This window comes from Peromyscus maniculatus, chromosome 10 (assembly GCF_049852395.1).
Source record: "Peromyscus maniculatus bairdii isolate BWxNUB_F1_BW_parent chromosome 10, HU_Pman_BW_mat_3.1, whole genome shotgun sequence".
Lineage (NCBI taxonomy): Eukaryota > Metazoa > Chordata > Mammalia > Rodentia > Cricetidae > Peromyscus > Peromyscus maniculatus.
The window spans coordinates 31,662,651-31,686,120 of NC_134861.1; the positions used below are offsets into that span (position 1 = coordinate 31,662,651).

Genomic DNA, 23,470 nt, shown 5'->3' on the forward strand with positions numbered 1-23,470 from the left:
CATTCTAAAGGCTTAAGTATTTTGAATGCGTAATATATTTAATTCTGGGGCAAGGAGTTAGAAAGTGGGTGAAGCAAAAACATAAAAATGAACAGTATACTGCTAGGTAGGTTTACTCTTGCATGGAAGTATTGATGAGAACGGCTTAATGTGTTTATTTGCATTGATGAATTTTTATATTCTATAGCTTTAAAAAACAGATATTAGCACATTTCTAAATCATTTCTAAAAGCCTATTTGAAATACTTATAGGAATTAAAAGAAGATAATCAAGTTTTATTAGAAACAAAAACCATGTTGGAAGACCAACTAGAAGGAACTCGAGCTCGTTCTGACAAATTACATGAACTAGAAAAAGAGAATTTACAACTAAAGGCTAAATTGCATGATATGGAAATGGTAAGTTTTATGGGATTGATGAGTTTTCCTGGCTTCTGAGGAAGAATTCTATGATTCAGCTAAATTCTCTATAATGACAAAGATGGCTAGAGCCCTTAATAAGGCTTTAAACATAGACAAGATAGCTACATAACTTAAGATATTTCCACCATTAAATAAATAAATATACAGTAACATTTTCTGTTTTAATTATAGATGGATATTCCTTATTAATTTTTGTCTTTCAAAAACATTAAATCTATTTTATAAGCTTGTCTTTTAAAATGAAGAACTTTTATAGCTATCAGGTAAAATTCAGCCGTGGCCATAATTATTTTGTTAGATGACTAAAGTAATATACCGAGTATGAAGGAATTCTTTCATTTTGTTCCTAAAAGATTATTTTAAAAGGCCACATATCCAAGAATATATAGGCAACACACATTGGACTTAATGAGGTTAAAGGGGGGCAGTCTTGGGCCAGTGGTTAAGAGGAGGAGATTTGGGAGTTGAAAGAGGGGGAGTGAAAGCAGTCCAAATGTGTATAAAATTCTCAAAGAACTAGGTTTTAAAGATCACTTAGAAACGATGTCAGTTACCTGATCAATAATGATCAGTGGTGATTATAACTACGTATTGCCTTCAATGTGAAAAATTTAAGGAACTAAAAACATATTCAGTTTAAAATGTGTAAAAATTAATGAAGAATGGATGGAAATTACACTATTTATTAGCTTTCTTTCTCTACTCTGTGTAATTGAATAGGAACGAGATATGGATAGAAAGAAGATAGAAGAATTAATGGAAGAAAATATGACTTTGGAAATGGCACAGAAACAAAGTATGGATGAGTCATTACATCTTGGCTGGGAACTAGAACAAATATCCAGAACTAGTGAACTTGCTGAAGGTAGTCTCAATTTTGTTTCATTTAAGTAGATTAATAAATGAAGTTTTATTTATATTTCTGGATATATTGTTGCAATTCTTTATTTCCTTAGCTAAAGATCATACAAGACTACCAGTTATCTCCAAAACTTCTGTCTCACAAAGTAACATCTTGTTTTTACTTTTTTAGTTCTGGTTTTTACTTTTCTACAGCTTAAAACTCAATTTTATTTGTTCTGGGATAAGGGGCTTTTTATTTTTATTTATTTATTTTATTTATTTATTTATTTTTTTTTTTGTTTTTTCGAGACAGGGTTTCTTTGTGTAGCTTTGTGCCTTTCCTGGAACTCACTTTGGAGACCAGGCTGGCCTCGAACTCACAGAGATCCGCTTGCCTCTGCCTCCCGAGTGCTGGGATTAAAGGCATGCACCACCACCGCCCGGCTTAGAGAAGGGGCTTTTTAAAAACCTGAATCTCCTACCTTTTTCTGTTTAAAATTGAATCAAATAATTCTACAATAGCTTTATTTAGTATGTATATTAAATTATTATACAGTAGACAATGTTTAGCTTTTTAAAAGTATACAGTTGTGCAGTCTTGATTGGTCTAAAGCAAAACCTGAGTTTTGTGAATTCATTAACAGGGTTAGATGTTAGCAAGGCAGTATTTTAAGTTGCTATCACAAGAGCTGGAACACTAATATATTGGTTTCTTTTGAGAACTGTAGTCATCCAGTAAGCAAAACAAAGAAGTTATTTTATCTGGTCAGTATGTTCTTTGAATGCAGACGAACACATATAGGAATTCAAAATCCTAGTAAGAAGATTTTAAAGGTGAATCTAAAAACCCAGAAGAAAGTTAAGGATCTTCACAGCTATGGCTGTTTTCCTAATAAATGTAAATAAATAAATTAAAAACCATTTCAAGATCATACCTGCCAGCTGATTCATTGGTGGAGATAATGAAAAACTACTAGATAAATTAGTAACTTGTTGCTGGATGTCGTGGCATATACCTTTTTCCCAGGACTAACTAGGTAGAGGCAGGCAGATTTCTGAATTTGGTCTACACAGTCAGACCCTGTCTTAAAAAAAAACAGAAAACAAATTTGTACTTGTGCCTCTTTTTTTTCCTAGACCCTTTATTAAAAATTAAATTTATTATAGTTGTTTGCATTGGGTATGTCAATACTATTAACACATTTAGCTAATTATAGCCAGATAAATTTATTAAAATTTGATTAGTTCCATAATTTATAAATGACACAGTATTAGATTATTTACCTGGAGTTCTTGAACAAATATTTATTAAGTATTTACCAAATGTAACACACTATACTAAGGGTTGAAGACATAGTTATCAGGCAGATGAAAACTCTGAAAGAATTTCTAGTCTAGTGCTTATAAATAATTACTTGTACAAATAAATGCTTCATCCTATGTATTACCTATTAAGTTTTTCTGATTTTATACTTGAGAACCTAATAATAAACTTCTAGTGTCCTGTGTACTGGCTACATAATAAGTAGTGAACTCATAGAAATGTTTTACTTAAAGTATTTGTAACTTTTATTGTAGTTCTGTAAATTAAGTTATAAGAAAGCAGCTCAGACATAAGATTTCTGCTATTAAAAAGCCTGTATGGGTGTGCTTACCTGCATGTAGAGGACAGAAGACAATCTTGAATGCCATTCTTAAACATGACAGTACATAGAAAATGTTGAGTGCATTAATTAATCATCATAGAGATGAAAAGCCCACACACAGTCTGTCTGCACTCCCCACTGTTAAACTGGCTATTTATAGACATGGAAGATAGACACTTACATCACTCTTCTCTGCCGTGACAGACCATCTGACGGAACAGCTGAAGGACAGGGTTGTTTGCACTCAGACATTAAAAGGGTACAGTCCATCCTGCAAAGAAATCACAATGCAGGGGCATGAGATAGACAGTGACATTGTATACACAGTCTGGAAGGAAAGGGAGAATAACCCTGGTGCTCAGCTCCATTTCTCCTCTTCCCTTTTGATTCAACCTGTGACCCCAGCCAATAAGATGGTAACACTCACATTCCTCCTAACCCTTAATCACTCCTTGGTGATTCCAAATATAACCAAAATGAGAATTAGTCATTACACTGGTGTTGGCAAGTTATGGAGAAGAGGAACTTAATGCACACTCTTTGTTGCAGTGTAAATTGGTATAGCCAATGTGGAAAACAGGTTTCCCAAAAAAAAAAAAAAAAAAAAAAAAAACAAAAATAATGTGTGATCCCACTCTTGAGAGCATAGCCAAATTTTAGAAAGTTTGTGAAAGATATCTGCACTTTCCTGTTCATTCCAACAGTATTCACAGTCACCCGGGTTACTGTATTAATGTATCTATCATTAGATGGATAAAGAAAATGTGAGATACATACACACAGATATGTGCTATCCAATATTGCAGAATATATGTACTATAAGTATTGTTAAACTGTTAAAAAGTAATAATATCACTTGATAGAACATGGATGAACTTGAAGGATATATGTTATATGAAATGAACCATGTGAAAAGATAAATACTACATGATCTTGTGGAATCTTTAAAAGTCTGGTTGTTAATGGAAGCTAATAAATTAGCTGTTAGACAAAGGACACAAGATTTCAAATAGGAATAAGTTCATGAAGTCTTTTGTACAGCAGTGGTTATAGTTAATAACAATCATTTATTTATATGCTTGAGTATTGCTAATAGAGTAAAATTTAATGTTTTTAACCACAAAAAATACTTAAACTAATATTTCATAACCTCATTTAGCTAATTCACAGGTGTGTATTATGTGTTAGAACATCATATATTCTCTAAATGTAAATTTTACTTGTCAGTTAAAAATGAGTATTTCTGTATTAACATGAAAACAAAATAAATTATGTGAAAATATACATTTAATATTAACATAAATAAGCCAGGTGGTAGTGGCTCATACCTTTAATCCCAGCAATTGGGAGGCAGAGGCAGGTGAATTTCTGAGTTCAAGTCCAGCCTGGTCTACAGAACATGTCACAGGACAACCAGGGATACAGTTTTTTAAGACAAACTGTGTCTTGAAAAACAAAACAAAATAAGAAGTAACAAATAATTTTCATAATTCTCAAATTTTTATATTCTTCAGTGATGATTATGGAAAATTATAAAACTTAGCTATTTCCCAGATCAAATCGTTATATATAATTTGAATAAACCATGCATACTGCCATTGGAAAGTTTTTATTATACCAAATGAGCTTATTTTGTTCTTGTTAAAATATCTAATCCAGGTTGAATTGACAGTGATGCTGTACTCAAGAATGATGGGCCTGGAGAGATGGCTCAGAGCACTGGCTGCTCTTCCAGAGGTCCTGAATTCAATTCCCAGCAATCACATGGTGGCTCACAGCCATCTATAATGGGATCTGGTGCCCTGTTATGGCACGCAGGCGTACAAACAGCTGAGCATTAACATCTTTATTTAGAATATGAGCAGTATGTATTATATGATCTTCAAACCGTTTATAAGGATTCTTCTTCAGCTGCCTTTTAATATTTGAAGTTGCTCCAAAAATTTATAATGTGCCTTATATTTCTTTTTTGAGTCAAGGTGATTTTGTAAGATTGCAGAGCATTAGCTGTAATTCATAGAATAACCCAAGATTCATTGACATGCCATTACCAAGTAATTTCTCATGGAATTAGAATTCTATACTCTCTTTAGGCTAAATTGTTTATGTTAGAAGCTCAAGACTTTGTTTCATTTAGTTTAATAGTGTCTATCTTAGATAATTTAATTTTTTATAAAGTTAAAGATAAGTGTCATGATACATTAAAAATCGATATTCTTAAATTAAAAAGTAAAAATAGTTTTACCAGTGACATATTTTTCATTATTACAGCACCACAGAAATCCTTGGGCCATGAAGTAAATGAGTTGACATCCAGTAAGTTATTAAAGTTGGAGATGGAAAACCAAAGTTTGACAAAAACTGTAGAAGAGCTTCGGAGTACTATGGACTCTGCAGAAGGCAGCACTTCCAAAATCCTAAAAATTGAAAAAGAAAACCAGAGACTGAATAAAAAGGTAAATTAAAATGTAATCTTTATTGTAATGTTAAATGTTAGTATATATAAATGTTAATAGTATATAAATGTTAGTATATTTATTTTTTATTTGTAATGTATTCTTAATATTGTTTAAGCTCTTCTCATGTATTCTTAAATGAAATGAATGAATCATTCAGATTCAGTAATAGTGATGTGGACTGGGCATATACCTCAGTGGTAGAGCAGTTGCCTGGAAATGGAGATTTCCTTGGTTCAATCCCCAGCATTTCTGTCTGAGCCTGCTGACAGTCAGCTGGGCAGCTGGGTAGAGGCATGCAGATTGAAGAGACAATGAAGAAGACAGAAGAGTCGAGAGATCTGCCAGTCAGTGCCGGACAGCCCTGTGTTTATTTCACAGCCAGCTATACAGTTTTGAAGGACAGAGGTAGAACAATGCACAGCACAGGCATTCAACCACTATCTATCCTGCCTTGCGTCAAGGAGCAGGCAGTTTCATTTTCTATCTTGATGTACCTCTGGCTGGCATCAGCATCCTGTGTCTAGCTAGATAGTGTGTTCTTTCCTGTGGGCTAACTAGGACTTTCTTCTCACAGCCCTTCAAGGAGGCTCTGCTGGCTAATCAGGACTTTCTCACAGCCCTGGAGCACAGAAGCTTAAACTATTAACTCAGAATAGACTTCAGATTCAAACTGGGAAACTGAGTCAGTTGTGGGCTCCCACAATTCCTCCTTTTTTATTTATTTTAAAACTCCACTGAGTCGCTCAGATGACTTTGCCTGTCTTAGGTCGTTCCTTACCACACTCCAATCTTACCCGTCATAGGAGCATGAATTCCATCACTCACATCCTGTCTTAGGTGGAAAGGAGGCAAAGAAAACTTACCCGTCTTTGGCTACCAGCCTCTGGTATCAAGTCAGAGGAATGTGAGGAGTTTAACTCCATGGAGTTCTGAGCCCAATCTCCGTAACAAATTCAAAATCAGTTTGAAAATTATAAGCAAACAGATTATGCCTACTAAGACACGTGCTTCAATAACTACAACACTACTTAAGAGTGAAGTAAATGATAACCATGAAGGGATAGCCCTTTGAATTGTTCTGGAATATCTTCAGCTGTTTTAACTGCATCAAAATCCAATTTAGCCTTTTTCATGTCTATAATCTCTTGATGGAATTTAGACCAATCTAAGGATTCATTAGAATCATACCAAATTCCTTTAAGATGTGCCTTAACTCATCAAATCTTAAAGGGTCTTATTAATAAAATAAAATAAAAAAAACTCGGGAGAAAGAGAACAAGCCACAGCTAACCTCACCTTGCCAATTCCTCAGCTGATCCTGTTTCCTCAGACTGGAAGTCTCTGAGTCCTCATCCGGAATGAATCTCAGCTGAACTGCTGCTCAAAAGCCTAAAAGCTTAACCAGGCTCTAGTTCCTGGTCCTCACACCTTATATACCTTTCTGCTTCCTGCCACCACTTCCTGGGATTAAAGGTGTGTGTCACCATGCCCAGCTGTTTCCAGTGTGGCCTTGAACTCACAGAGATCCAGATGGATCTTTGCCTTTGGAATGCTAGGATTAAAGGTCACCATTTTCTGGCCTCTGTCTCTAGTGGCTGTTCTGTTCTGTGACCCCAGATAAGTTTATTATGGTGCATAATATATTGGGGAACACAATATCACCATATTTCCCCTTTTTTGTCTAAAATTTAAAAAAGTTTATAATTGATACAAGAAAAACTATATCCAATAAGTATATACAATATATACAGTCAAGAATTACATTAACAATGTCTAGTCCATTAACATTTAACAAATTCAGACAAAAAAATTTATTACTTGTCCTATTTAAAACAAGTAGTTCCTTTTTAAAAGTAGATTCAATAATCTCCCTTTTTATCTTATCATTTCTATATCTTCCCTTTTTTCAGAGTAGATTCAGTGATCTACCCTTTTCTATGTCCTCTTTTTCTTTTTTTTAAACAAGAACCTTGTATCTAATCTCTTTTGTTTAGCTTTTTTATTTTGACCATTAACAATTAATAACTTGTATCCAACCATAGTAAACAATGGCAATATCCATAACTCATTAAATGACCAAAAACTACCCACCTCACCTCTTGGGAATGTGGGCGTTGTGTTCTTAAAATTACTTCCTGCTTTCTGGGGGTGAAGACATCTTTAGGGAATCCTGAAATGAAAATTCTGGGGTTAATTGTCAAGTCCTGAGAGAGTTGGTTGTATCATTTGTTCAGTATCTGCATAATGGGAAAGTGCAGGGCTTGTCTCAAGTCCTTGCTCAAGTAGTCTGTGAATCTGGATCATCTCAGCTAGCCATCTCAAAACTGTCCTGAGCAGTTTGTAGTCCAAAGCCGATCTTTCCGTGCTGTTAATCAGCCTAATGGCTTTACCATAGTCCATGTGGAATTCTCATTGGCGGATCCTGTCATCTTTTTGAATATAATGTTCTTCCCTAGAAGAGAAAATCTCCACAGCAATTTCTCCCCACCATTTGTCTTGCCAAACTTTTCCAAACTGACCTTTGCCGATGCTTTCTTGTAACACAATGGTCTTGGCAATTCTCTGAACAAGCAGCAATAAACCTTTCATCCCCGGTAACAGCATCACCGCAATCACCAACACGATGAAAAGGAGCAGCAACTCGGAGCAGCAGCTGCTGCCTCCATGGTCCCACACCACCACCTTTTGTGGCTTGGCCTCAGCTGAAGCTTCTCCTTAGCAAGCAAGCCTCCTAGGCCGGCCTCAAACTTGGGATCCTCCTGCCTCTGCCTCCTTCAGTAAATCAAACCAGTGTGCCATCACAACCGGCAACGTGTAGCTTGGGTCTAAGCTGGGGCCTGCAAGGCCACAGGCAAGTAGCTTTTTCTCAAATTTGTACCACGAACATTGGGCGCCAGATGTAGCATGAACCTTAAAGGGTCTTATTAATAAAAAAACACCTCAGGAGCCAGATATTGGGGTGAATGCTAAAAGATCAGAGAAACAGAACCATCCACAGCTAACCTCACTTAGGAGCTATATAATCAATTGCTGTATTACCAAAGTCTGTATTTAGTCTGTAAGTCTCCTTTTCCTAACACGTCTTCTGTTGACAGAATGAGATCATGTCATCATTTGTCCATAATCTAGGTTTTGTCGCTGGCTTCCTTTGTCCTGTCAGTTAGCAAGTTCTTTTGTCTTCTCTAGTTCTCCTGTGTATGGGCTAATGTGCTTTAAATGACTTTTTTTAACCAAGAATATTTGTGGAGTATGTGTATATCTCATTTAGGAAGCATGTCTTCTTGTCTACTTTGGTGGTGTTACGGAAAGTTTGTTAGTTCCTGTGATTAATTAGAGGTTTAACAAATCCTGATATTCTAATATATTATTACTTGATAATTTCTTAATTGGATTTATTACAAATACAATTTTCTTTTGCAAACTATTGTTTTTCCTTAAGGTATTATTTACTCAAATGAACAGCTGATAGAAGAGCACAGACGTCCTTTTTAGACTGTGAACTGGTTCCCTATGTCCTCCTGAGATGACTCAGACTGTTGCTTGTTTTAGTGTTTGTTTGAGCTCATGGATTTTAAAATATTTGAGGCGGTCAGCCTACTGCATTTATTTTACTTACTATCCAAGTGGTGGGCTGGTAAGAGCTTTCTTTAAAATATGTTTTGAGATTATAATATAATTATATCATTTTCCCCTTCCATTCTCTCTCCAGACCTTCCCATGTACCTCCTTCCCCTTACTTGCATTCAAATTCATGGCCTTTTTTTCTTTAACTGGGGTGTGTGTGTGTGTGTGTGTGTGTGTGTGTGTGTGTGTGTGTGTGTTCCTAAATTCATAAATATAACCTTCTCAGTCTGTATAATGTTAACTTGTGTGTGTATGTTTTGGAGCCAACCATTTGGTATTAAATAACTCCTTGGTTTGCTCTTCTCTGAGGAAGATTTTTTACTCCTCTGTCAGTATTCTTGTAGTTGTTTGCCTAGGGTTGAGGACTTGTGAGCTTTACCCCTTCCATGTTAGCATGTCTGTTGTTATCATCCTTGTTTAGCTAGTATCTGTGTAGCCGTGTTGGTGAGACTTCAAGGGTGTGGCCTGACGTTTAGGACACACCGTCTTATAGCAAACCCCCTGTTGAGCCGTAGGTGCAGGAGTTGCGTTGTAGATATATCAGTTGGGATCGGTCTCCACAGGTTGATTGGTTGTGGTTTTCTGTAATGATCACCTTATGTTTCAAAGAGAAGTTTCTATGATAAGGTCTGAGGGTTGGTCTTATCTGTGGGTATGAGGACAGGTATTTAGTATATAACTAGGAATTATGCTGTTTTATGAGAGACTGTTTAAAAACTGTTTGCAGATTCCTTATCACAGCCTTAGTGCTAAGGTGTCCCCCCCACCACCACCTCTCTTTCTCTCTCCTTCCCTCTCCCCTCTCTCTCTTTCTCTCTTTCCTTCTCCTCCCCTCCCCTCCCCTCCCCTCCCCTCCCCTCCCCTCCCCTCCCCTCCCCTCCTCTCCTCTTCTCTCTCTCTCTCTCTCTCTCTCTCTCTCTCTGGTTTTTGTTTTGAAGTAAGGTCTTTATATACAGCTCTAGCAGGGCTATAACCCACCCTGTAGACTAGGCTGGCCTTGAACTCACAGAGATCCGCCTGTCTCTGCCTCCCCAGGACTGAGATTGAAGGCATGCACCAACACACATAACATTGAAGCTTATTCTTTTAACATTTTCCAAGACCTTTTGGAAATAGCCATTTTTTTTTAAAGATTTATTTATTTATTATGTATACAATGTTCTGTCTGCATGCATCCCTGCAGGCCAGAAGAGGGCACCAGATCTCATTACAGATGGTTGTGAGCCACCGTGTGGTTGCTGGGACTCAGCGCCTTTGGAAGAGCAGCCAGTGCTCTTAACCTCTGAGCCATCTCTCCAGCCAAGGAAAGAGCCATTTTTTTTTTTTAAAGTTACTATTCCTTTTAGTGGGAAATGAGTTTCGTTGTTTTTTTTTTTTTTTTTTTTTTTTTTTTTTTTTTTTTGAGACAGTATCTCACATTGCCATCTAAACTGGCTGGGAAGTCACCATGTAATGTAGCCCAGGTTGTCCTTGAATTTACAGTGGTCATTCTGCCACTGCTTCCTGACTGCTTGGGTTATAGCCATTTACTATCACAGTGGTAGAAAATAATGATTAGAAACCACAAATTAACATTATGAAAATTGGATTTTTTAAGATTTATTTTTATTTATGTTGTGCACTGCACAAAGTGGATGTAGTGCCATATTCATTGCATACACAGATACGGAGTGTGTGCCATGTGTGTGCTGGTGACTCGGAATGCCAGCAGGAATCCTCTGAAGTTGGAGTTACAGGTGTTGGTGAACTGCGATATGATGCAGCAAACTGAATTCAGAGCCTTTGGAAGAACAAGGAGCACCCTTAACTACTGAGCCATCTCTCCATCCCCTGAATTTTAATTAGACTTTCAATTGAATAGAAATATTCAGTTGTGTAACCAAGTTTATTTTGGATATTTTTGTGGCTCATGTGACATAATTCTCTGTAAGTGACACCATATCACAAAGTGAGGTACAACTGGACTCAGGACACCGCTCAGTTGGTAGAGCGCTGGCCTCACACCCATGAGACCCTCGGTTTGAGCCCTGGCACTGCGCTAAGTGAATGTGGTGTTCAGACCTATAATCCTGGCTCTTCGGATGTGGAGACGGGAAGATTAAATTCAGGCCCAGCCAGAGCTACAGGAAACTAAGTCTCAAAATCAGTAACAACAGGTGCAGGGAGACAGTGAGATTGCTCAGTGAGTAAAACCACTTTCCACAAAACCTGACAGCTTGAGTTTAATCCACAGAAGTCCTCTGAGTGCCACTGTATGCTGTGGCATGGGTATGCCCATATACATGCATACATCATACATACAAAATTAAAATTTAAAGATGTATGCATGTATACATTTATTTGCCACTTATTTTTAAGATGTTTCTATGTACTTATCTTTCTGCCTTAGAGACTTAGGTTTTCCACATAGACTCGTGTTTGTGTGTGCAACCTTAGAAGCTAACCTTGATCCAGATACGACCTCACAGTAAGTCAGTCTTGAGCCCATCACTTGTCAGACAGCACCACAATAGCGTGTGTATTTTCATCTGTGTTAGGAAAACAAACTGTTATTAATAGGTTATAAAATCCTTCTTGAATGTGTAAGTTAGTGTTAACTTAATTACTAGGTAATATTTGTGATTTCATACTTTTGAGATATTTCTATAAGATTGTTTCCTATGAGTATCTTCTATTAAAATAGAAAATTCCAACTTGCTTTAGAGTTCTTCACTATTAGTTTAAAATCTTAACATTTAAAACTGAAGTGTTATTTTTATAGTCTTTGGTATTAACTTTTGGTCACTGTGACAAAATGCCTGATATAAAAGTAGTAAATAGGAAAAACTGATTTTGTTCACAGTTTCAGTTATTTCTTATGTATATGGGTATTTTTTCCTCCGTGATGTCTGTTCACCATGCACATGTCTGGTGCTCACGGAGACCAGAAGAGCGCATCAGATTCCCTGGAACTGGAGTCACCATTGGTGGTGAGCCTCCACATGGGTGCTGGGAATGAAGCCAGGTCCTTTATAAGAACAACCTGTGCTCTTAATCTCTGGCTCCTTCATTGCTTCTTGGAATGTGATGAAGCAGAACTTGATGACCCAGAGCATGTGGCAAGCAAAGCTGCTCACCTTCTGACAGCTGGGAAACAAAGGAAGAGAGAGTGGAGGGTGCAGGGATCCCAGCTTCCTTTCAGGGCAGGGATCTAGCTGGTTAATTCCTTCAGTCCCCTTCTTGCAACACCACAGACTGGCAAGAATGTAGCCCAGCGATTGAAGTGCTTCCTTCTCTAGTGTGCTCAGTGCCACAGCACGATGGGGTTATTCCCCTCATGAGTCAACATGGAAGTTAAAGTCTTGTCAGGAGGTAAGGCAAGGTCTCACTGTCCATATGTCGCCCTGCATGGCTGAAAATGTGCATTTCCATCGCAGTTTATCTTCAGTATTGTTCTTCCTCCTTTTCTTCTTTTATCTTTGCGAGGTCCCTTCTTGTTTGCTGTTTTATCAAACTCCACATCTCTCCTTTTGCCTTCCGATCTTTTATGATTTCTTCTTCCTTTCTTACTGAAATTTCTAGGCTAATAAAAATTGTATACTACAAATCCACTGTAACCAAGAGTTTTCCAGTGAGATCTGTGCAGTCCTCATTAGTACATCATAATCACTTCTTCTACTAGGACTGCCTTTGTTTTTCAAAATACAAATTTGTCTTAACATAAAGAGAAGATCAGAGTCATGTATGCAAATTTTATGCAGCTAATAAAATTAATATGGAATACTACTTGAAATTCTATATATAAAGATTCTTAACTTTTACCATTTCGATATTAAAATGATTTTAATCTTACTAGTTGCCTTTTTATTTGAAATGTTTTGTCTGTTAAGTAATATGCTGGTTTTGTGATTTAATTTTGTCTAGGTTGAAATTCTTGAAAATGAAATTATTCAAGAAAAGCGAAGTCTTCAGAATTGTCAAAATTTAAGCAAGGATCTAATGAAAGAAAAAGCTCAGCTTGAAAAAACAATTGAAACACTCAGAGAAAATTCAGAGAGGCAGGTTGGTGTACTTCTCATTTAAACAATTGTTTTAAAGTGAATGTTCATACACTGCTACAAGGAAGCCTACTGGGACTTTTCAGACTTCCGACTAACTGCCATAACTCCCCACGTGTAACCTGGCTTCTGCCGCTTCACTGTAGCATGCTGCCTACTACAGTTCAAAATGTTAAGTCATCCAGTATATCCAGCTGTTTCCAAATTCTCACTTGTGTGTCTTTCTGAGTAGTGTCGTGAAATCTGTTTCCATTCCAGGCTGTGCATATGAATTGTTTTGCCCAAACAAGTTTCTCTGTATATCCACTACCTGCCTATTACTGCTTATTACCCTTGTGTCATAATGTTTTCATTCAGGTCACTCACATTTTACTTGATAATGGCCCTGAATTGCAAAAGTAGTAATATTAGCAATTCATATATGTCAGGGAAACTGATAAGTGCTTCCTTAAGATGAGAAGTTTAAAGTTTTCCATGTAGTAAGGAAAGGAAAAATACACTGAGGCCCATGATAAAATTGTTGTTAACCTCTTACTGTGCCTAATAAATTATCATCAGTAGAGTGTATGTGGAAACAAAACAGTACATACAGACTCAGAACTCTTTGAAGTTTCAAGTGTCTATGGGGGATCTTGAAATATATTCTGTCTGTTTAGGGAGGAATTGCTATATTGTTTCACATATTCTATACCATATTAGAAATTTTGAAGAGAAGCTTAGAAAAATTTAAACTGCCAGTTTGCTTAATAAGAATTGACTATAAATGTTCTTCAGTTCTTGTGCTTTTCAAGTATCTGTAGAATAACATTGCAGATTTTAAAGGGAAGTTGGGAAAAACGCACACTACCCCCTCCCCAGTAACAAGGAAGGAATGAGGTGGCAGCAGACATCTTGAAACTCAGAACAGGTTATGCTACAAAGTGCATGGATTTGTTTTCAGACGTACTAGGTCATTTTGTTGTTTATGTGTTACCCAGTTACAATTTCCTTTGAGAGATGATTACACATACACACACACAAATAAGGTACACATACTTACCAATGACCCACCTTGTGTAGGCAACATAAAGATTGTTTAAATGAAAATTAAAACCTTAGGTCTTTAAGGATATTTGAAGTAGATTAACTCTAAACAATCTGAAGATCATTTTAATTGTAAATGTTTTTCTGTTAGATAATCCTTTAGATTGCAAAATCCCTAAAAACATGAACTTTAGTGGTGTGACAAGTAAATATACAAAGTGGTCTTTCAGTAAATATTTGTCAGATTAAAATAGTAAGCCATACACTCATCCATGTTCTTTCCTTGTTAGTTTTTAATAGTTTAAAGACTGTGTTTATTCATTGTAATTTTACATTTTTTTTAAATTAGATTAAAATATTGGAGCAGGAAAATGAACATCTGAATCAAACTGTATCTTCCTTACGACAACGCTCCCAGATTAGTGCTGAGGCAAGGGTGAAAGACATTGAAAAAGAAAATAAAATTCTCCATGAATCTATCAAAGAAACAAGTGGAAAACTAAGCAAGGTTGAATTTGAAAAAAGACAAATGAAAAAAGAATTGGAGCATTATAAAGAGAAAGGAGAACGAGCAGAAGAACTGGAAAATGAGTTGCATCATCTTGGAAAAGAAAATGAATTGTTACAGAAGAAGATAACTAATTTAAAGATTACTTGTGAAAAAGTCGAGGCATTAGAACAAGAAAATTCCGAGCTAGAAAGAGAAAATAGAAAGTTTAAAAAAACTTTGGATAGCTTTAAAAACCTTACTTTTCAGTTAGAATCCCTAGAAAAGGAGAATTCCCAACTTGATGAGGAAAACTTAGAGCTGCGAAGGAGTGTGGAGTCTCTGAAGTGTGCGGGCGTGAAAATGGCGCAGCTACAGCTGGAGAACAAGGAGCTGGAGAGTGAGAAGGAGCAGCTCAAGAAGGGCCTGGAGCTCATGAAAGCCTCCTTCAAGAAGACAGAGCGCTTGGAAGTGAGCTACCAGGGGCTTGACACAGAAAACCACAGGCTGCAGAAAGCTCTAGAAAATAGCAATAAAAAAATCCAACAGTTAGAGAGTGAGCTACAAGACTTAGAGATGGAAAATCAAACATTACAAAAAAACCTGGAAGAACTGAAAATTTCTAGCAAAAGACTTGAACAATTAGAAAAAGAAAATAAATCATTAGAACAGGAGACTTCTCAGCTAGAAAAGGACAAGAAACAATTGGAGAAGGAAAATAAGAGACTCCGACAACAAGCAGAGATAAAAGATACCACACTAGAAGAAAATAATGTGAAAATTGGAAATTTGGAAAAAGAAAACAAAACTTTATTTAAAGAAATTAATATATATAAAGAGTCCTGTGTTCGTTTGAAAGAACTAGAAAAAGAAAACAAAGAGCTTGTGAAAAGAGCAACTATTGATATTAAAACTTTGGTTACGTTACGTGAGGTAAATATATTTACCTAAACTTACGGCAGACATTTTTTATATTTGTAGTCCATGTTTTATTGAACCCATTTTTAATTTGTATCATCTTTTCTATACTTCATGTTATATATTTTGGAATTAGAACTAGAAACAATTTCTAACTTTCCTATTGAGATGAAAAGTTTAAATTACATTTTTAAAATGTTAGTAATAAGGTAGTATTAATTAGAGTGAGTGTTTTTACCAGGGACTTGGCTAAGGAATCACATGTAGACTATACTCAAATAAATTGATATGATTTTCACAGCCAATCATTTAAATACTATCTTTATCTTTCCTATTGGTAAACAAGTTCAGAAATATGAACTTACTCAGAATCAGAGTTAATAAAAGAGTTGAATGTCTGCATTCATTCTCAGCTCTTTCAAACTCCAAAGCTCTGTGAGTTTTGAGAAGCCTGAGAATAGAAGTCAGGTTCAACTTAAACTGCAACACTGAAGTACTGAGAATTCTGAAATAATAAGATTTGATGGGTGATATCTCCTGTAATACTTGCTACATCAGAAACATGTCAGAAAATAGGGTCTGTGCTCAATGTCAAGTATGGAGATGGACATTGGCATGAGGACAGGGATACTTTACAATTCTGTGGTCTGCATTCCTAGTACGAGGCGTTAAGAAGGAACTTGCCAATATGAGCAACAGGCCAATAAAAAAATGTCCCTAATTCTTCAGATGCATGTGTTAGGCCTCTTCTACCACAAGAAAGATTTGTCATAAGGGAAGGGTGTTAGATCTCACATAAGTTCATAGGAACGAATGTGCATGTAAGTTTTTGTGCTTCATTAAATGTTTGAATATTTACAGTTTTCCAGCCTATCTTGTATGCTTACCAGGAAAGAGTTCCCTCTCCTTTTATAACTTAGCATTATAAAGAAGCAGCAACACAAGGAAAGAGGTTATTTTTAATAAAAATGTTTTTCAACAGTATTTTGAACAAGAAGAGATTATTAAGAAATGGTTTCAGCTTGGGTGAAGTATACTACTTAGCTACTTCTTGGTAATAAAAGACAGTGTTAGTGACCTTTCTTATCTGGTTGAAATGATGTCTTCTGTTGTAGTAATTAAGTCTTGACTGACTTTCTTTTCTTGACATTTGAGTGAGTTGTACATTCTTTTTAAAACAAGGACTTAGTAAGTGAAAAATTGAAGACGCAACAAATGAACAATGATCTCGAAAAATTAACACATGAACTTGAGAAGATAGGTTTAAATAAAGAGCGACTCTTACATGATGAGCAAAGTACTGATGACAGGTGAGTACTAGGAAATAGCTGTAGTTTTTATCTGGGGAAATTTTGCCCAAACAATACTTTTTTTGTTTCTGGTTCCTTCCTTGTTTTGGAGAAAGTTCTGTAAGAACAGAAAGAAATAATAAAGACAACCCAGTAATTTATAAGAAAACAATTTCTATAAAAGCAAGATGCCTAAAGTGGCAGAAGCTTAGAAACTGCCTTTGAGAGTAGAGTGAAGAACCAACCAACAAAACATTCCTCTCAGGAAATAAGCAGTTAGCTCATTTTTGACATTTTGTTTGTCATTTGGTTAAGTGGCTCAGTTCTTTTATTTTGTTGCTAGACATGGACTGAAAGGGGGAATGTATGAAAGAAAAATATATATTGAGACACAATGTATGAAAATGATGTGGACAAATGGTATAAAAATTACTCTTTAACTTTTAAAATGGTTGATACAGATTTCTTTTAAAATTTCTGACCATGTAATCATAGTTTTTTAGTTAGGATTAATCTGATTTTGTTTGTCTTTTGAGACAGGATTTCTCTGTGCAGCCCTAGTTGTCCTGGAACTTGTTCTGTACACAAGCTGGGCTCAAACTCACAGAGATCCACCAAGTAGTCTTTTATTTAGTATCCAAAGGGCCACGTGTTTGAGCTAGACTAGATGTCTACTCTTAAGAATACTGTTTGTTGGGCCAATAAGATGGCTCATTGGGTAGCCTATAAGCTTAATTCTTAGGAGTCACATGGTAGAAGGAGAAAACCAACTCTGGCAGATTTTCTTCTGACCTCCATACACATTCTGTGGCATGTATGCTCACATACATATACGCAAATACATGTAATTAAACCTTTTCTGTAAGACTATTATTTGAGGCTGGGGAGATGGCTGAGTGGATAAAGCCCTCACTTTGCAATTATGGAGACCAGAGTTAGGATCTTCAAAACTTACATGAAAGCCAAGTGGGACATAGTGGCCACCTATAATCTCTGAAGCAAGCTTGCTAGATGGACAAACTGAAATTGTTCATTTTCTGGTTCATCAAGAGACCGAGCCTCAGTACATAAGAGTGATCCAGGAAGACACCAGATGTCAACTTTAGCTTCCACTAGCATACACGTGAACATGGCTTAATCACACATCATACACACAGAAAGAAAATAAAAATAAAAAGAATGCTTTTTTTATGTAGAATAGATTTTAATTCACTGGTACTATTATATTTATACAACTTCGTTGTATTATTTACTATTCTAGCTTTGATATTTTATGCATATACATTAATATAAATTAATATATACAAGTTAGGAGGAATTAATGCTTATTATTTGGCATTTAATGGTATAGTTTTGAGACTAGTCTGTAGGTTGATAATTTAAATGGTCAGCTCTATCACACAAAGAAATAACTAGGCATTTTGCTACTCAGTTATGAGTCAGGCAGCCAGGAGCTTAGAGATGGCACAGTGATCAAAGAACACTGGCTGCGCCTGGGTGTGGTGCTGCACACCTCTAATCTAGCACTCTAGAGGCAGAGACAGTGGATCTCTGAGTTCAAGGCCAGCCTCGTCTACACAGTGAGTTCCAGGACAGACAGGACTACACGGAGAAACCCTGTCTTGAAACAAAACTACTTGTTGCTCTTGCAGAGGACAAGGGTTCTATTCCCAGCACCCATGTGGTGGTTCACAGCCATCCCTAACTATAGTTCTGGAGTTTCTAACACCTTTTCTGACGTCTGTCTGGACTATCTTAATATAGATTATCTGTATCATTTCTTTAATCAGATTACCTGTTGTTTATAAAACACTATTTTGTGTTGTTGGCAAAGCATGTTTTGACCTAAGTGATACTTTCATTAAAATTTATGAGCCCAGTTTAGATGAGCCTCTCTTAGTGCTTCTTACCACTTCCCAAGCCTTAATTCTTACAGGGAGCCAGTATTAGTTGATTCTTAGAGCAATTTAAAACCTGCAAACAAGATGTGATAACATTCATTATCCTATGTTTGTTTATTCTATTATTATTATTATTATTATTATTATTATTATTATTATTATTATTATTGGTTTTTCAAGACAGGGTTTCTCTCTGTATCCCTGACTGTCCCAGAAATCACTCTGTAGACCAGGCTGGCCTTGAACTCACAGAGACCCACCTGCCTCTGCCTCCCAAGTGTTGAGATTAAAGCCATGCACCACCAGGCCCAGTTCCACATGTTTGTTTATATAATAAAAGCTTTTGAGATTAAAAACTGTGGGGGTTGGGAATTTAGCTCAGTGGTAGAGTGCTTGCCTAGCAAGTTCAAGGCCCTGGGTTCAGTCCTCAGCTCTGGGGGAAAAAAAAACAAAAACGGTATATTGGCAAACTAAAACTTTCAGGAAATGTGATTGGAAAGCATTTGATAACTAAATTTTGGAAAGAACAGAGAAGAATGCAATGTCTTAAGCCACTAAATCAGCTTCCTTTAACTAGAAAGTAAACTTTTATGTTACAAATAAAATAAAGGCTCACAGGTACAAATACTTTTAGTCTTTCATCTTCTCCATCTTGGAATTTATGCCTATAAGTTTTAGGTGATGTTCCTAATTCCTTTGTTACTCTTGTCTTTCTAATTAATGTCACTGCCACTTTGAAGCAACAGCTATTACTCAGGTGGTTTCTTTCTTACCATTAAAGCATATATAGGTTACTGGTGGGATCAGATATGTAAATATATAACAAAGTAAGTCATTGCTGCAGTTGTGATTGCTTTTGTCTCTTTATCCTATTTTCTTTTTAAATATAGTTGTTTCTTGGAATTTATATTTTCAGGAATTTTTTTCTGCTCACCTGAGATTTTTATTTTTCTCTTCTTACTGTACAACACCTCCACAACTGTCTAAAGCAATTCAGGTATCATAAATTAAATGCAGCCAAAATCAGACTTAGTAAATATATTAAAAGCCAGTTGTAGAATTAATCCAACACCAAAATGAATGAGATTTGTTCTTCGTATTCATGAAACTTAAAGTCTTCAGACAGAAAATATAAAAATTAATTATAGGTGCTGAAAAGATGGCTATGTGGCTACGAGTACTTGCTGCATTTACAGAGGACCCAAGTTCGGTTCTCAGCACCCATGTTGTATGGCTTACAACCACTTTCAACTCCAGTCCCAGGGGGATCTAATGACCCTTTTGTCCTCTACAAGCACCTGCATATATGGCATATACACACTTTTGCACTTGAATTACAAAGTGTTAATTACAGAAACAGGGTGGTGTTGTGGTATATTTGTTTACACAAACACTCCGAGACTGCTAATAAAAGTTTACCTTGAATCAGAGAAGCAGCAGAGAAGCCACCAGTGACATCTCTATTTCTCCTGTCATGATCCAAAAAGACCTGAGATCTTTCTAAGCCCCTCCCTACTACTTCCTATGTCTCTCTCTATATATATATCCTGTGTCCTCTAAAACCTCTGTGGCTAATTTTGGTAAATTCCTAACTCCTAGTTCCTAACTCTGATCTCTGATTCACGGTAAACTTTATTGCCAGTCTAAGAGTGTCAGTGTGAACAAAAATCCCACGTTTCCCCAATTTTGTCTAAATAAAAAGGAAAAGTTTTAACAAACTAAAACTATATACAATAAGAACAATTATCAAGTAAGAATTACATTCAGAATGTCCAGTCCATTTGTATTTGGCAAATTAGGGAGAAGATACTCTTATTATCTTTCCTATCTTAGTGAGTCCAAAGCTTTGTACCTAATTTGCCTTCTATCACAACTTGTATTACCAGCCTAGAAAAATCTTTTTAGACCTTAAAACATTTTCTTAGATAAACAACTTAAGCTTTTATGTCCTTCAGTCTTTTGGGTTTTTTTTTTCTTTCTGAATTTGGTAATAAGGAAAACTGTAACTATAACTGTCTCATCTTCAACCCCATCAGAGACCCAAGAAGGATCTATTACCTGAGTAAACAGGAAGTGCAGAGCAAACAACTTCCAAAACTATAGAAATGACAGAGACAGCTGGCTGCCTAGACAGTTACCCAAGGTTCCTCTGCAATGTTGGGGCATCTATCTTTGGCCTAGAATATCTGACAGACTTTTTGTGAAGCAGGAATTTCAAAGGACTGGCCTACCTTGTCTTGGCAAAGTTCAGCAGTCGCCTTCTTTTGTGTCCTACTTGTCCAATTTGGACAACATTCTGTCAGCGCGGGTAGTTTCTTGCCCAGTGGCTAACTTTGCCACAATTAATGCAAACTCCATGTGAAGGTTCTTTGATGCCCTTTTTTGAAGTAAATTGGTACTGCCTGGAGCAGTTGCGTCTCACTGTCATGAAAAACCTTAGGTTATTAAAACATCTTAAATGCCATATTCTATAGATCTCTGAAGTGTTTGAAGACAACCACCTATCTGTTTAAAATATATCTGTTTGACCTTGAAAACATACCTACATGACTACGAGTTTGATATAGTTGACTAACTACTAACCTGCATTTCTTTATTATCCTAAATAGTTTGTAATAATAGCTTTCAAGGACTAGAACTTTACATTTTTAAATGAGCTGCGTAGGTACAATACCTTAAACAAGACTAGAAACATATATACAGTATGTTCTAACAAAAACAACCTTAAATTTGTATCAATATTCAAAAATCCATACCAATGTAAAATATTTGAGATTAATAGTTGCTTTTTAGTTTTAAAGTAGATTCAATAATACACCCTTTTATTCTACCATCCCTATATCCCCCCCTTTTTTTTCTTTTCAGAATGAGATACCTGAATCTTAATCTCCTTTGCTTAGTTTCCTTCCTGACTATGACGAGTAACAACTTGACCAGGCAATACCCCTAAATGATCATGAAAATCCGTAATCCACAGAACAACCAAAAATCACCCAATCCATCTCTTGAGAATGTGGGTGTCATGTTCTTAAAATTACTTCCTGTTGCCTGGGGGTGACAGCATCTTTAGGGGACCCTGAGAAAATTGAGATAATGGTCAAGTCTTAGGAGAGCTAGCTGGTGTCTAATCTTGGTGTGATGGAAAGTGCAGGGCTTATCTGAAGTCCTGACTGGAGTAGTCTACAAGGCTGGACCATCTTAGCTAACCAGTTTGAAGTTGTCCTGAGCAGTTTGTAGCCAAAGCTAATCTTTGGGTGGTGTTTGTTCGCTTAATGGTGTTACCACAATCCAAGTGGATTCATCATGATGGGGCCCCATCATTTTCTTAGTGATCCCAAAGGTCACTGTCAGGAATGGTCACAGTTCAAATGTCATATGCAGCAGATCACTGAGAAGTTTAAAGGACCACAATCTGTTAAATACATCCAGGTACACAAACTTATTTCCTAGTTACCTGCTTCAGATTCAAGCCTGAAATCATGTACAGGAAGCTAGATGAAGCTTATTTCTAGAATTAGTTAGTACTCTATATGACCATTCATATCACAACAGAAAGTTTACATATAGATTATAAATTACACCTTAAGATTTTAAAGAGTCAAAACCAAAGGATTATGAGATTAGTGACAATAGAATAGTTTCTTAATTTTGTTTTTCTTTGTTCCATACCAGGTGGCTCTTCTGACATGAGGCAGAGATTTTGGATTTTCCTTTAACAAGCATGTTTGGGTTTAGAAAAGGAGAGAGTCATACTCCAACTCCAAAGCCAACTTAATTTTTAATTGAATGGGACTACAAAAATACCATTTGCATTATATGTCTGTAGAGAACAGCAGAAACAAAACTTTGGGAAGATTTATGAAATTCTATCCTATTGGAAATGTGCTATACCATTAGGCCAGTTTACTCTTTTCCAGGGTCTCATTTGCCCAAAGGTTTTGTCTTTAGATTCATTTGCAGATACTTAGGTAGGATCTTGTGTAGTTCAGACTGGCTTCTAACTGGCGATGTTGCTGATGATGATCTTGAACTCTGCTCCTTATGCTCTTGCTTTCACCTCTCAGATGCTAATATTACAAGCATGCATTAGCAAGCACCACCACACCCAGCTATCTCTTTGGGTTCTTTAGGTATAAAATGTGCATTAACTGAAACCTTTATTTTACTGTATACTCTGAAATTGGTATGCAAGTGTGGAGACCTGAGTTTGCATCCTTAGTACCCATGTAGAAAGCTGGGTATAGTATGTGTGCCTGCAACTGTGGGTGGGGTTGGGGATAAGGGACTGTACAACAGAAAGACCAGAAAGATATCTGGGATATGATGGCCATCCTGCTTAACTGAAAAACAAACTCCAGGTTCAGTGACAGGCCCTGTCAGGAGACTTAAGACAGCAACAGAAAAGGGTACCCTCTTGCCCATGGCACATAAATGTGTGTACATATGCATACATCACATATGCATTTTTTTTAAATTACTTAATAACTGACTTACGCATTCTAAAATATTGTAAAGTAACTAGAATATTGGTATTCACATCTGTCTGGCTCTTACCACTATGTGCCGTGAGTATGGCATTGTCTTTTTTATTGTAACTGTTTAAAGGCAGCCAGTATTGAGGTGTTTTGTTTTGCTTTTGTTTTGTTTAGTCTGACTATGTAGTCCTAATTAGCCTGGAACTCTCTTTGTAGGCTAGGCATGTCTGTGCCTTCCAAGTGTGGGAATAAAAGGTGTGTGTCACTATGCCCAGCTTATGTTGAGTTTTAAGTCTTAACTGCTCATGTTGGCCATTATGTAAAAATGCATACATACTAATCTCA

General features: G+C 36.4%; 1 protein-coding gene across 10 annotated transcripts in view; it reads left to right on the plus strand.

The window, feature by feature from the left end:
- Ccdc88a (coiled-coil and HOOK domain protein 88A) overlaps nt 1-23,470 on the plus strand; it is a 157,683-nt gene that overhangs the window by 90,693 nt on the left and 43,520 nt on the right. For all 10 annotated transcript variants that reach the window (XR_001576129.3, XR_013042861.1, XR_013042862.1 and 7 more), the window contains exons 11-16: nt 253-399; nt 1,144-1,288; nt 5,184-5,368; nt 12,899-13,036; nt 14,405-15,475; nt 16,643-16,770. Coding sequence is in view for 7 of the 10 variants with exons in the window: in XM_006993183.4 (XP_006993245.1) it covers nt 253-399; nt 1,144-1,288; nt 5,184-5,368; nt 12,899-13,036; nt 14,405-15,475; nt 16,643-16,770 (1,814 nt within the window). In the remaining 3 variants the exon portion in view is untranslated. The remainder of the gene's footprint in view (nt 1-252; nt 400-1,143; nt 1,289-5,183; nt 5,369-12,898; nt 13,037-14,404; nt 15,476-16,642; nt 16,771-23,470) is intronic.